The sequence below is a fragment of the Coturnix japonica genome, chromosome 2 (assembly GCF_054131305.1).
Source record: "Coturnix japonica strain WE chromosome 2, WE-NBRP24, whole genome shotgun sequence".
NCBI classification, from domain to species: domain Eukaryota; kingdom Metazoa; phylum Chordata; class Aves; order Galliformes; family Phasianidae; genus Coturnix; species Coturnix japonica.
The window spans coordinates 66327114-66341404 of NC_140664.1; the positions used below are offsets into that span (position 1 = coordinate 66327114).

A 14291-nucleotide genomic window follows, 5' to 3' on the forward strand; every position below is an offset into this window, starting at 1 on the left:
TAAAAATCCATTGTTACGTCTTTTCAACTCTGTTTTTAAATGACTATTTTTCCTTTAGGAAAGTACAGATATATTTGTCAACTTTTTCTCACTGCAGCTAATCAGCAGTGTCTCCGTCCTTGCCAAAACATAATTACAGAGGCTCTCAATTGCAAAATGAGAATAGCGCCCAAGCAGCGAAATCTACCTTCCTGTGACAGCATGTGTGCCAGAGTTGCTACTGCCAGCAGTAAAAAAGAGCTTTTGAGTAGCTCTGTACTAGAAATTCTAGTTTGAAGCAAATTTTTCTAATCACAGAAGTACAGTCACAAGATTTTTATTTTTATTTTCAAATTTGTCCCCAGTACTTTCGTGCCTGTGAAACACAAGAATTAATTGCCCTTGTCTTTAAGTCATGTATAAGTCTTCACTCATGCTGGTCAGAGATAAATAATATTGCTCTTGCCCAAAATTAAATTTTCTAACTCAAAACCAGTTCATGGAATCATAGAATGGCCTGGGTTGAAAAGTACCATAATGATCATTTAGTTCCAACTCTCCTGCTATGGGCAGGGTCACCAACCACCAGACCATGCTACCCAGAGCCACATCCAGCCTGGCCTTGAATGCCTCCAGGGATGGGGCATCCACAACCTCCTTGGGCAACCTGTTCCAGTGAGTGGAACACCCTATGAGTGAAAAACTTACTACTTATATCTAACCTAAACCTCCCTTGTCTCAGTGTAAAACCATTCCCCCTCGTCCTATCACTATCCACCCTATCAAACAACCATTCTCCCTCCTGTTTATACACTTCTTTTAAATACTGGAAGGCCACAATGAAGTCTCCCTGTAGCCTTCTCCAAGCTAAACAAGCCCAATTCCCTGAACCTTTCCTCATAGGAGAGGTGCTCCAGCCCTCTGATCATCTTAGTGGCCCTCCTCTGGACCAGCTCTAAGATCTCCACATCCTCCTTGTGCTGGGGCCCCCAGGCCTGGATGCAGTACTGCAGATGGGACTCACAAGAGCTGAGCAGAGGGTGACAATCACCTCCCTCTCCCTGCTGGCCACCCCTTTTTTAATGCAGCCCAGAACACAGTTGGCCTTCTGGGCTGCAAGTGCACACTGCTGGCTCATGTCCAGCTTCTCATCTACCAGGACCCCCAAGTCCTTCTCTACAGGGCTGCTCTCTAGGAGATCTTCCCCCAGTTTGTTTAAACACCTGGGATTGCTCTTACCCAAGTGCAGCACCCTGCTCTTGGCCCTACTGAACCTCATTAGGTTTTCATGAGCCCACTTCTCTATTCTGACATTCATTTCCCTATTGTTACTAACAGAAATCATGCTACCACACCAGGAAGAAGGCTGAGGAACAGGCACATGTTCCTTTCTTTTGACTATACCAGAAATATGGAAAAGACAGATAGATGGTGGCAGTGCAAACTAATTGTGGGCAATCCGCCAAAGGTGCAGGGCAGAGTCCCAAGTTTAATACCAGGTTTACAATAACATGACTCTTACAATTGTCCAAAGATATTTCAAGGACAAAATCATGCTAATGTACATCAGACTTTTTTTTTTTTTCCTCCCATAAAAATACTAACAGTAATAAAAAAACAGGTTTGCTATACAGCATAACCAAAACTGCAGACACAGTTTTCATTTCTCCTTTAGCAATCGTGGTGACAGTGATTGTGAATTATCTTAGGTAACGGTGGAGATAAATAACTGACTAAGAAGAGATGTATTTAACTAGAACTGTGGAAACATCCAGTTTATTCCATATCCCTCTCCTTGAATTTGTGCAGCAAAATAAAATGCATTTTGCAGTATAAAAAGAAAGGAGTGTTTTTGATAAAATATTATTGACCACTAAAGAAGTCAATACCATCTTGAATTACCTCTTACTCGGACACTAAAATCAGCAACAGCAGGAAAACATGCCTTTACTTGGTAAAGTGGTGCTTTTGGAATAGCACATCTAACTTCGGACACAAGCATGTTAAAAAAAATCAAGACAGAAACAGGAAGAGGACTTTATGAGATTCTTTCTAATGAAAATGTTATAGTATAATAATACTGAAAGCCACTTGGATTCCAGTGCTGAAGTACAGCTTTACCTTTCCTTGGTCAGTACAGAGCCAGCAACAGGCTACCTGCATTTCTCTTACATATGTTCGGTCAACTTACAAACTCAGATAGGAAATAAGAACCATTGTTATTAGGCTACACAATGAGACACGTAACAGTCAACAAAAGAAATGACAGAACATTTACTCCTGTTAGAGACAAGAATCTGCTGATTTGTCAAGTACAAAGGGCAGTGTCTATCTCAAGAAGAAAAACAAGAACATACTCTAACAATGGTTAAACATTCTATAAGCAATCTATAAAAATCTCTTGCCTAGCTTACCAAGATAGTTTTTCTGTTATGAAACCTGTATTTAAGAGTGGCAACCTCAGGCACAAGGCACACAGAGGGATATCCATGTGGCTGCCCTGCCAGTGGAGATCTCACTGCTTAAATGAGATCAAATCACAGAAGACTCTCAAAGCTTAACAGCGCAATTCTTATCGTCACTTGTATTTTTATAAGCAGGTGTGTTACCTGATTTTGATGTTCTGAATGCATTCTATATGATTTTAATAATAATTTGTCAAATATAATTTGAAGGTAAGGAAAAAAAAAACAACACAACACTTTCTCTTCATAAGAGGTGACAAAAAATCCATAATTCAAAGCCTAGAAACATTTTAGGAATTATCCTATCTTTCTAGCATGCATTGCTAAGTGGAACAGAATGAATCCCCTTTGCACTGCAAATGCCTAAATAGCAACTGGCATGACTGGTCTCGAGAGACCAGAGATATCTGCACAGTCTTCCACAGCAGCATGAGCACACACTTTTCCCCTGTGCTTGCTAAGTGATAAATTTACTAGATAGCATAGGCAAATCTTGTAAACTTATGGAGAATGTATTTCAGGCGGTGATTTTATTTAAATCAAGTAATTAAATCATCTGAGTGATACACAAGGACCTTAGAAGCCGCCTTAATGAATTGGCCAGAGCCAATTGAAAAAAGCTTATTGAGAAATGTGGGACACTCCAAGAAATTCCAGAACGTCTGGAAAAAAAAAAAAAAAAAAAAAAGAAGTGAATAGATGAATGTAAACCTAAAGAGGTGTATTAAGCTTTGGACAGTCCGTCAAGTACTTGGTTTCTATGCTCTGTTCCCTGCAAAATAAGAAATTCAAACTTTAAATGGAAGCAAATTATAGGGAGCCTCTCTATACTGTGCTTCTTCCATATGGAAAAAAGAAACGTAAGTACCAAGGAAACATCAAAATATACTGTAAATATACTGTTTTCTTAGGGGCAAAACATTTCTTGAGACTGGAGTGTTCAAAACATCCTGTGCCTAATTGTTCCATTTTATAACCCATGGAGAGCTAAGCTAAGCTCTACATATTGATACTACTTTTTCTCCATTTTACTTAATTCCTTGCAGGCTACCGAATGCACACCTTGTCTTCCCAACTTTATTTATGACATTGTTTTTATGTTTGTACATCTAAAGTCTGTCACGCTCCATCACCCACCATTCTACAGTAGTATTTAAAATACAGCGTGGACAGACAGCTGATCCTTGGAGGATAAAAAAATAAAGAAATGTTCCTCTTTCCATTAATTATAGGAGGGGATGCACAGAGAACAGTTAAATTCTGCTAACAGTTAGTCATTCCCTTCTGGTGATCTGCACCAAACATGTCTGAACACGTGAAACTATTTTTACTGCATAGCTGGATTTTCCTTTTCCTGCAACCAAAAAACCAAAGAAGTTCCATATTCAGAATCTTTCTGAATTCTCTAAAACCAGCAATCAACCAATCTCATGCATGAATGCAGATATGCTTTGCCTTTCCCAGTCAATCTTATCCTCCCACATTCACTTCCATTACCTGTAATGCAAAGTTCATTATTCACCCCATATAGCTATTTTAGAAACAATGAGAAGACACAACACCCAGTGCTCCAGCTTCATTAGTCTAGCAATTTTAATTGCCAAGAGTTTACACTTCAAAAACAGCCCTAAGAATAAGTTATTTCTACGCCTAGCTCCCAGAAGAAAGGGAGAAAAATATAGTAATATTTTAATGTCATGACTGGAGTTGTTAAATTTGCCGACAGTCTAAGAAACAACTGCATACATACACAATCTGAGCTAAAGAAAAATTGGTATAGGAATAGATAAACATATAAAGTGGCAAAAAGTACTCTCTGTTGTCTCATCTTCTATGGTAGTATTTCGCATTGCTTATTATCTTCCACATACAATTAAAAAACTGAGTTAGGCTTATCCTAGAAATTATTTTTGCATAAGAACTATTCCATAAGTCCATTAGGACACACAAATTTCTTTCCTAAGAATTCAAAACAAGCTGTTTGAAAAAAATGATACTTTTTGAGATGCACATAATGATTTGCCACTATAGAGTCAAATTTACTCACACTGTACGCTCTTAGAATCATAGAATTGTTTGAGTTGGAAGAAACCTTTAAAGGTCATCTAGTCCTGCAATTTCCCTGCAATTAACTGGGACACCTACAGGTAGATCAGGTTACTCAGAGCCTCATCCAGCCTGACCTTGAATGTCCCCACGGACGGGGCATCCACCACCTCTCTGGGCAACCTGTCCCAGTGCCTCACTACCCCAATCATAAAAAAAACAAACACATTTTCCTTATGTCCAGTTTAAATCTCCCCGGCTCTAGTTTGAAACCATTTCTCCTTGTCCTGTCACAGCAGACTGTGCTAAAGAGTCCATACCCTTCTTCCTTATACCTCCACTTTAGATATTGAAATATTGCGATAATGTTTCCTCAGAGCCTTCTGTTCTCCAGTCTGAACAGCCCCAGCTCTCTCAGCCTGTCCTTAGGTGTTCCATCCCTTGGATCATTTTTGTGGCCCTCCTCCAGATGCGCTCTGAAATGTCCATATTTCTCCTGTACTGAGGATTCCACATTTGGACACAGCACTCCAGGTGAGTTGCTGGATGCAGCACTGTTACATACAGTAACAAAGATATTTCTGTCTTTTAACAGGTTAAAAAAGTTTAGACTATTATTTATTATGGAATGTATTACTTTTATTTATTACAGAAAAACACAGTGAAAAATAAGTGATCATTTATACCCTTAGCTCAGTTTTCCTTTGCTTTCACTGACGATGAAGAGTATCTTTAAGTAATAAATACACCTCACCCATCACTTGAATGTAGTTTGTTTAGCCTCTACACATGGATTATTTGCTTAATATTAAATAATCAAAGGGTGGCAATGACAACACAACCCCAACAAAATCATGATGCAAACCGCAAGAGAATTACAGCAATGACAGTGTTTGGAAAAGTACCACAAGGTCGAAACATGGATGTGTAAATAAAACTAGGAGCCAGTCACAAAATCATAGGATCAATTAAGTTGGAAAGAAAGACCACTAAGATTATCCAGTCCAACCCTAAACTCATCACTACCACATCATTCAGTGAGACATCCACACTTTTCTTGACAACCACCAGGGATAGTGACTATACCACCTCCCTGCACAACTTCTTCCAATATCTCACCACTATTTCAGATAATAAATTTTTCCTAATAACCAAACTGAAACTGAAAAACACCTGGCAAAATCTATCTGAAGCCATTACTTTTCATCCAATTGTCAGGTACTTGGGAGAAGAGGCTGACACTCACCTCACTACAGCCTCCTTTCAAGTAGTAATAGAGAACGATAAAGTCTCCCCTGAGACAAAACAATCCCAGTTCCTTCAATTGCTCCTCTCAAGACCTGCGCTCAAGATCCCTCATTGGCTCCACTGCCCTTCTCTGGATATGCTCCAGAGGGCCTCAGTGAGGTGCCCAAAACAGACCTTGATATGAGGCCTCACAAGCACATAGGGATAATCTGCTCCCTACTGCTGCTGACTACACTATTTCTGATACAAACCAGGATGCCGTTGGCCTTGGCCACCTGGACACATTGCTGGCTCATGTTCAGCTGGCTGACAACTAGCACCAACAGGTCCTTTTCCTTTGTGCAGCTTTCCAGGCACTTTGTCCCAAACCTCTCGCATTGCATGGGGTTTTTGTAACCAAAATGGAGGACTGGGCACTTGATCTTGTTAAAGCTCATACAATTAGTCTCAGCCCATCAACCCAGCCTGTCCAGATTCCTCTGTAGGGCTTTCCTACCCTAGGGCAGATTGACAGTTCCTCCCAACTTGGTGTCACCTGCAAACTTCCTGAGGGTACATTTAATTCCCTTGTTCAGATTACTGTATGGGGAATTGGTAATCACAGCCTGAACCTCTGATTAATCAGCTGAGGCAAGTGTTGGGTCAGCTGCAGGAGCACAGATGAGGGTAATTCAGCTGTGCTCCCAGAATTGGTGGAGCTCGACTCCACCTCTTCTAGACTTCATTTAAGGGCTGACCACCACTGAGGCAGCATCTCTTGGAGACTGCCTCATTGTTTTCCAGCTAGGCTGAAGGCTTCTATGCTGGTGAGTTTTTCTTATAAATAATCTTTTGGATATTTATCACCATCTTTCTTGTATTACTACTATCTTTGTATTATTTTCACCTTACAATTACCAATAGAAATGAGTCAAGATACTACTAATAAGTAGAGTCTGCCCCAGTATTGACCTTTGAGGAATGCCACTATGTGTCTGGTTGCTAGCTGGACTGGTCAAAGGAAATGGAAAGTCTACAAACCCCAGCAGATTTGCTGCAAACTTTTCTACATCATCAAAACAAAACTGGCTGCTCTTAAAACAGAAAAGTACTATGAAGGTACAAGTCCTTAAGACTCTTACTGAGTATCAAACTGGTCAAATATGACATTTTGTTTCACGTAGGCATACGCATATAAGAAGAAATGTGAGCAAATGTAAGGCATCTCAAGTAAGCTTAGGTCCAGAATCTAATGAAATTATTTCTTTTTTTCCTCTTATATTATGTGAGATTAAATATTTTATGCAAATCCCAGGGAATAGGTCTACAGTTTAAGAGACAGTTGCTAACTGTGGGTAGTCACTGGACTGATGTATCTGAAAGTTCCAGAGAACATGTAAAATTAATAGACACCCTAATTTAAACGCTGGGAATTTTAACAGAAGACAGTATTTCCTTGTTGCAAAGGCAGTACCCACTCAATATAAATAAATAAAAAATCATGTCAGAGTCAGTGTTCTATCTACTCTATCCACAGTGGACATGATTACCCAGATGGATATTATTTCCTGTTCCAGTTTATCTGCAATTTGAATAAACAGTTCTCATGCTTAATGAATTAATTAATTCATGGCAAGTCTCTACTTGGTTACACCTGTTAAAAGTCTTGCCATTGCAAAAGTGTATTCAATCTAAATTAATAATAGTTGTAGTAAAAATAAAGCCAGTATTACAATCAGAGAACCTGAATGTTTTCAGTGCTAAGGCATTAAAGAAATCAAATTCTAAAATACACCAAACGCTTCATTCAAATGCATGTTTCCTAAAACCACATTCTCAAATATACCAAGATTGTATCCTTATTAATACATTTATGCTAGCAAAGGATTAGATAACCTGATTACTCCAGCAAGATGAACATTATACAAAAAGAATACAACGGTATTGTTTTCTGTATAGTGATACCTCAAGAATCAGCAGATTTGTTGGCACCTTCTCCTTCAGCTTCCTGATAAGATCAATTTCCTTCACAATGAGCAGTGAGTATAAATTTCAGCAAAGCCACATTCAGTGAAATTAGACATCTGTGTTTTTCTTTCATTCTTATACATACCTGATGGGGATGATATAGGAAAACAGGAGGAGGAACCGGAAAAGGTTGCGATACCATGGGCCTACAAATCCTTGCAAGGTTACCATAACAACTGATAATGCAACTAAAGCCAAAAACAGCGCCTTGGTCAGTTGATTCAACTCCAGGTCCAGTAAGCCAACCTAAAGGAAGAAGTAAAAATCAGGTAAGTCGTGAGTACTGTATTTTTTTTTTTTATTGACTCTTCTGCAGTGCAAGTAACTAGCTATTAGCAGGTAGTTTTCTTCTGTATCAACTAAAAACCCATGCACTTGTAACTAATAACTACATTTTGATATCTGAATTGATTGTTGTTCCCATGCTTGCATCTAATAGATGTCCCATGGCTCCAGGACAGTAACAACACCCAGAATCAATGTGAACCATCTCAGCCAGGCCATTTGAATGTCTTCATATTAAACATACCCTTCCCCCTATCCTCTGATCCAGGAAGGGAACAGAGGAAGGGAATAAAAAAAGATGAACAAATGTACAGAAACAAATTTTTTCTGCTATGTATGCAGCAAAAATCCTAGCAGCACATTTTATATTTGTAGGGTGGCTACTGCTTGTTTACTGCTGGAAGATAAAAACACAGTAGAATCAAGAATAAATGGACAAATACAGCAGAGCATTGCCTTGTTCATACAATGAGCTTGTAGTAACTTGTAGATACATTCCCACACCAGTCTGTACATCCAAACTCACTTCATCAAAATAATTTTTGATTTCATTCTGAATAACTGAAAGTTTCATAAGTAAAAAGCGGTTATAACCATTTTCAAACCAAAATAGTAAAACAGAACTTTTAACTTTTCCTGAGAAAAAGATATTTAATTTAGAAATACTCTAGTGAAAACACTGAGTTGCTATATTTCATCTACTGTTTCCCATGAAAAAGTATTTTAAACTATGCAACTAAGTCTCTCACCATTTCAGTAATGTATACTGTAAGGTAAGTATTTATACTCCACTTTTTGAGATGTTCTTGTACTCAGTAAAATATGTGGGAAAATTATGTAAAGAGCTTCCTAGGCCCTATCACAGATGCCCTTTTATCTCCAAGTCCCACCAGTAAGACCAGTAAAACATAACACTTAGATAACAAACAGTCTGCAAAAGAACCATTTAAATATAGTTCTTAAAAATGTCAGCAATCTTGCTTATACATGGGCGGTCCCTTCCCTAGAGAACCAGGCAGCTGAAGACCACAGTGGCTGATTTATCAGCTGCATTTAGAAAGCAGCACAACGAGGACAAATATCTTGCAATTTCCGCTGCTTCAACTACTACATAGTTTATGCTTGAATTATTGAGAAAAATAGGTTTTTGGATTAAAATGAAGAAAAATTAAGCCAGGGAAGTAGAGCATGTTTCAAAGCCCAGATCTTTTTGAGTTGACAAAGGCAGCCTAAGTTTCAGGCCTCGCTGAGGATCAGATGAAGTCATTATTCATTCAGTCAGGGAAAAAAGACTCAATTACCTCAACCTAAAGATGCTATCAATGAATGCAAAGTGCATATTTTACTCTATTCATCCAAATCCCATTAAAAAGTGAAAGGAATGATTTAATCTGGCCTTCCAGAGTTGGTCTTTTTTTTTTTTTTTTTTTTTTGTAATAAAATAAAGAATCACTGTCTTGCAATATGCATAACCACTACCTCACACTTTTTTTTTTTTTCCTGCATCATAGTAGTGAAAGCCTATCTTTCCCCTAACCCCAGCAATGTTCCCCCTCCCTTTGCTCCCTGTAAAAACCACACCCCATAAGAGAACAGAATAAAGAGTTTCTTTGGGAAGAATGCCACTTTTGGGACAGAAACATCAAATGTAGTTCACTGCATACTGATACGTAGCTAATTCAAAGCATTAATACCTTTATAATTAGTGATGAAACATACATTTATATTTGGAATCAACAAAAGTGTTTGTGGAGTGGTATGAAGAGGATAAAAACTTGATGATGAAAATTTTTTATGGAACAAATCTCTTCTCCTGGGACATTTATCTTTTTAATACAGTCCTACTGCTCACAGTTTTATCTTTTTTTTAATCATTTACTATAGGAAGTGAAAGCAATTGCAAACCCCTGCTTAAAGTAGTAAACAAAAGAAACTTTAGTAGAAATACATTCTCCTTTTCTCAAAAACATGTTACTGCAATCTACTGAAATATACTTAATTCTGTGTCTTTTCACTTACACAACTTCTGCAATCTAACCAGTGAAACTATCAAATTATCAATTTTTCAAGTAGAAATGCATTAATATTCTCTAAAATTCACCTCAATATTGAAAAAGAACATAACTGAACTATACTGTTATTTTATCAAATCATCAGCATAATATATCATCCTTTAGAAAATAACCACCACCCGAACAATTGCACATTTATTACTATTTCTCATACTAATACTTTTTTTTCTACTTGTCATAACATTTGTTCTGTTTGAAATAACTGTGCTAACAAAATTAAACATGACTGGAAATTTTAATCTCCAAGGGGAAATTGGTATGTAATGTTTAAAACAGCCACAGTAGTTTTGCAAAGGGGCTGCACTATGATAATGAACACAGTAATTGCCTATATCATCTAAAATGCTACTAATGGCAACAACCGCAAATCCATTTAGCTCCTTTTTAATTTATGTGGGAAATTTTAAATAGCTAATGGTACTCAGCAAAATAATGGCTAACACCAGCAGTAAGACGTATGGCATTGTCTACTTGTACCAAATTCCCAAAAAGCTACTAGTTTTTAAAATATTAGGGATTGGGAAATTATTAGAACACTATGCTTTGTGCTTTGGACTGCAGTGCTGAAATTATAATTCTATTAAAAGAAACCAACACCTTAATTAGCAGAAGTTGAAAGCATGAACAAATTTTTTTGACTTCTGAATAGAACTTGCAGAGCAATATTGCTATTGCTGCCCTAGGTGCTTAACTTCTAGGGAGGGTTTTGTTCTGAAGCTGTTATTCCACGTTGCTTGGAAATGTAACGGTGTATATATTTTTAACGCTGGAGTATTATAATACAAACTTTGATGTCTAAATGATACATTACTGACAGTAAAGATTTCTCACAAAGTCTAAACTGTAGTTGAATTAAAGTGACTGCACTGAAGTGCACGCTGCTGATACACTGTTGGTTTATTTTAAACAAACAAACCCAAACACCCTACATAAATACTAGCAAACTATTAAGAGAGTACCGTGGTGTCCCTGCCCTAAACTCCTCCATGAAGTTAATTTATTATGGGAATCAGTCTGGTTCTGTACTGACAAACACCACGCTGAATACAATGAAACTGCATGGTACATCTGACTTCGGTTTCAATTTGCATTATACACATCAAAATGTTTTTTAGTATTCTTTAAGCATGCTCTGAACTTCAACATTATTCAGAGTGAATACTTGTCAATTATTTATGTTTTCATTAATTACAATTAATTACAAATGTTTTTTTTTCTCTGGCTAACAAAACTGTTTGATTCATAACACATTTTCACTTTAAAAAAAAAAGTATATATAAATATACACAGTTGCTTATATCTGGAGCTCTATGGCTTTTTTCCCAACCTGTTAAAATTCTTATAATTCCTGGAAATAACAGATTGTGAGCTTAACGGTTGATTAAAAATAAAACAACAAACCATCACTATCGGTTAACCTTAATTTTTGACGCTATAAACATGCATCAAATTTAGAATCTGCAAATGTTTCTCCTAATTCCTTATTTCTCCAGGTATTTCTGTGATTTAAATTCTTGGCTGCTCAGCAATCTGGGTGTTCACACTGGGCTAGCACAACTATCATTCATAACAAGTACAAGTGAATTTGTGTTTAGAAAACATCTTTCCTTACTTGATTATACTCAGCTAATGGTATGACAAGTGTTTCCCTACAAGGTTGCACTGGGTTTGTTATACTCTTATATCAGCAACTTACTCATTCTTTTAAGCTGTAGATACAAAGTAGGAAAAGCAAACACTGAAATACATGAAGTGACCATTTAGTGAAAAATGTTTTTTCTTAGATTGATTTTTCTTAGATGCTTTTTCTTAGATTGATTTTCAAACTTCCTAATCACAATTGGTTGTGAGAGCAAACGTGATCGAAGCTGAAAACACCATTTTGACGCACTGAAAACATCTTACAAATTTTATTCCTTTTTTGAATCAGAGCAGTAATTGTGGTGCTGCGTGTGTTCAGGGAGGTGGCTGGAATGTTCTACTTAGTAGAACTGAAATAAACTTCAGCTATTTAGTCCACTGCAGTGGTTATACAAAAGCAATAACCAGGAAACAGTTCATTCAATTCCAATAACATTTTCTGTTCCCTTTGGCATATGTGTGTATGTATGTGTATATATATATATACACATATACATACACATATACATACATATATATATATGCATTTCTCATATTAGCTTTAATACAACTCAATGTTCCTTTAGCCAAACTGAATTATTTGCACTCCACTAATTCTGCAGTATTCCACCACTAGTTTTATTACATTTTTAAATTCACCCTTCTGACTTGCTTACACTGACTTTAACAAGCTATTCATAACCTCATACCTACCTTTGCAATTTGAAATAAACAGATTACTTCAGATAAAAATTTATTTCTGTAGAGAAATATCTATAATGCTAAGAGAAAACTGAGACTCCAATATTTCCTCCTTCTTTGCTTCCTTCAGTCACCTTTTCTGTATTGCCTCTTCCTCTTATCTACACTGTCAATATAAGTATCTTGTTTGGATATTGAAAGTGAAACAAATTCCTCTCCAGATTTTAATGGTGCTCCCTCTAGCTCAGCGCAGTACTACAGAAATTGTATATCAGATATACGCACAACTTCACATAGTGAACTTGGTTATACTCATTTGGGGAAGTACTGGCACAGACTTTGCAACATGCTTAAGTATGCTTTCTCTTTCAAATGTGCACTGATACACTAATGACTTACAGTATCTATAGTACAACATTATGTTTCAGCAGACAAGAATGAGAAACTGAAGGCAACTTATTCTTAATATTCACTTGACTATAAAATAACCCACTCAGTTCTCATCAACACTTGTACAGTTGATCTACATTTAGCACTATCTCACCTCTCACGCTAAATGTCCTTAAACTCCTATCTCTTTTTAAAATTAATCTTTATATGTAATAACGAAGCCAAATAACTATTCTTTGCCTATTTCAGTATTTTGCTCTAATCTGACTGAAGACTAAAAAGGGAGAATTGCTGAAGTTAAAGAAATGCCATGTACAGTTTGGTCAGCAGAGGGGGCTCAAGACTGGCATTAGCACCTGGTTTAAGAAGCTCAGGTGGTGCAGTGCAGTACCAACTGTATCTTAGCAGGGTGACCTGTATTTCTCTACAGTCTTACCAGTCCAACAGTATTTAACCCCTTCAGGCTGAAATGCTTAATTATATCAAGATGTGTTTTAACAATTCCGGTTGAATGGAAACCACAGCATTTCCTTCTAAGCAAAAAGTTGTATTTTATAAACCTTCACCTACTTACCATGTTAAGTTGTGTGAATGCTGTGTGACCATTTGTTCACTATGTATTTGTCATACATAATAACAATGAATAAAAGCACCCACAGATGCTATTAAATACCTGAACATTGTAATGGCTTCTTATACACTGGCACATTTGTGCTTTATTAGTCAAATACTAGCCTCTATTAAGAGCTATCAGCTATAGATATATTTTTTAAAACTACCCATTAATTTAGAATAATTATTTCATTAATTTAAGCAAACTTGTGATATTGGAGACTTCAACAACCACAATAATTTGTACAGTGAAACTGTTCTGCATCCACTTTTTTAATCTGAAACAAGCACAGGAACAGTTACTACTTCCTTAAAGAAAAATTATTATAAAGGGGATGAAACAGAAACTTTACTTTGCATAAACTTTGGGAAGTCTTAGTACATCCCTACATCAAACCATGCGTATCAGTCAAAAAGTACTTTTCATATAGAAAATTGCATACTTAATAAATGGTATTAGAATACTTTAGTTGTTTTTTTTCAAGAACATCTTAAAAACATGTTTAAAAAGACTGTTAGCATTTGCTTACTGTTCTTAAAAAAATAAAGAATTTTTAACAACTTCTCACAAATTATCTATGCTATAGTATTAGTAGAGATTATTACAGTTCTTTTTGAAAAGTTCATCTCAAAACAGTTCTAGGGGAAGAAAGGTGAGAACTAAGGTTATGAAAACACACTTGGAAATTTGTTCATTATGGACTCTATTATAGAAATTGAGCCGAGAACTCATTAAGTTTAAATCTGAAACAAGTTCTAACAATTCATTTTATCCCCAATTAACAGTAGGCTTAGTAAAGGGAAGAAAAAGCATTTAACTGCCATCTTACTCAAGGTTAAATTGAGTAGCCTGTTTCAAAATTTA

At 36.6% G+C, this 14291-nt stretch overlaps 1 protein-coding gene across 8 annotated transcripts in view; it reads right to left on the reverse strand.

Annotated features, from left to right (window-relative positions):
- ATP9B (ATPase phospholipid transporting 9B) overlaps nt 1-14291 on the reverse strand; it is a 150682-nt gene that overhangs the window by 40636 nt on the left and 95755 nt on the right. For all 8 annotated transcript variants that reach the window (XR_001553320.2, XR_014942688.1, XM_085537711.1 and 5 more), the window contains one exon: nt 7831-7991. Coding sequence is in view for 6 of the 8 variants with exons in the window: in XM_085537711.1 (XP_085393837.1) it covers nt 7831-7991 (161 nt within the window). In the remaining 2 variants the exon portion in view is untranslated. The remainder of the gene's footprint in view (nt 1-7830; nt 7992-14291) is intronic.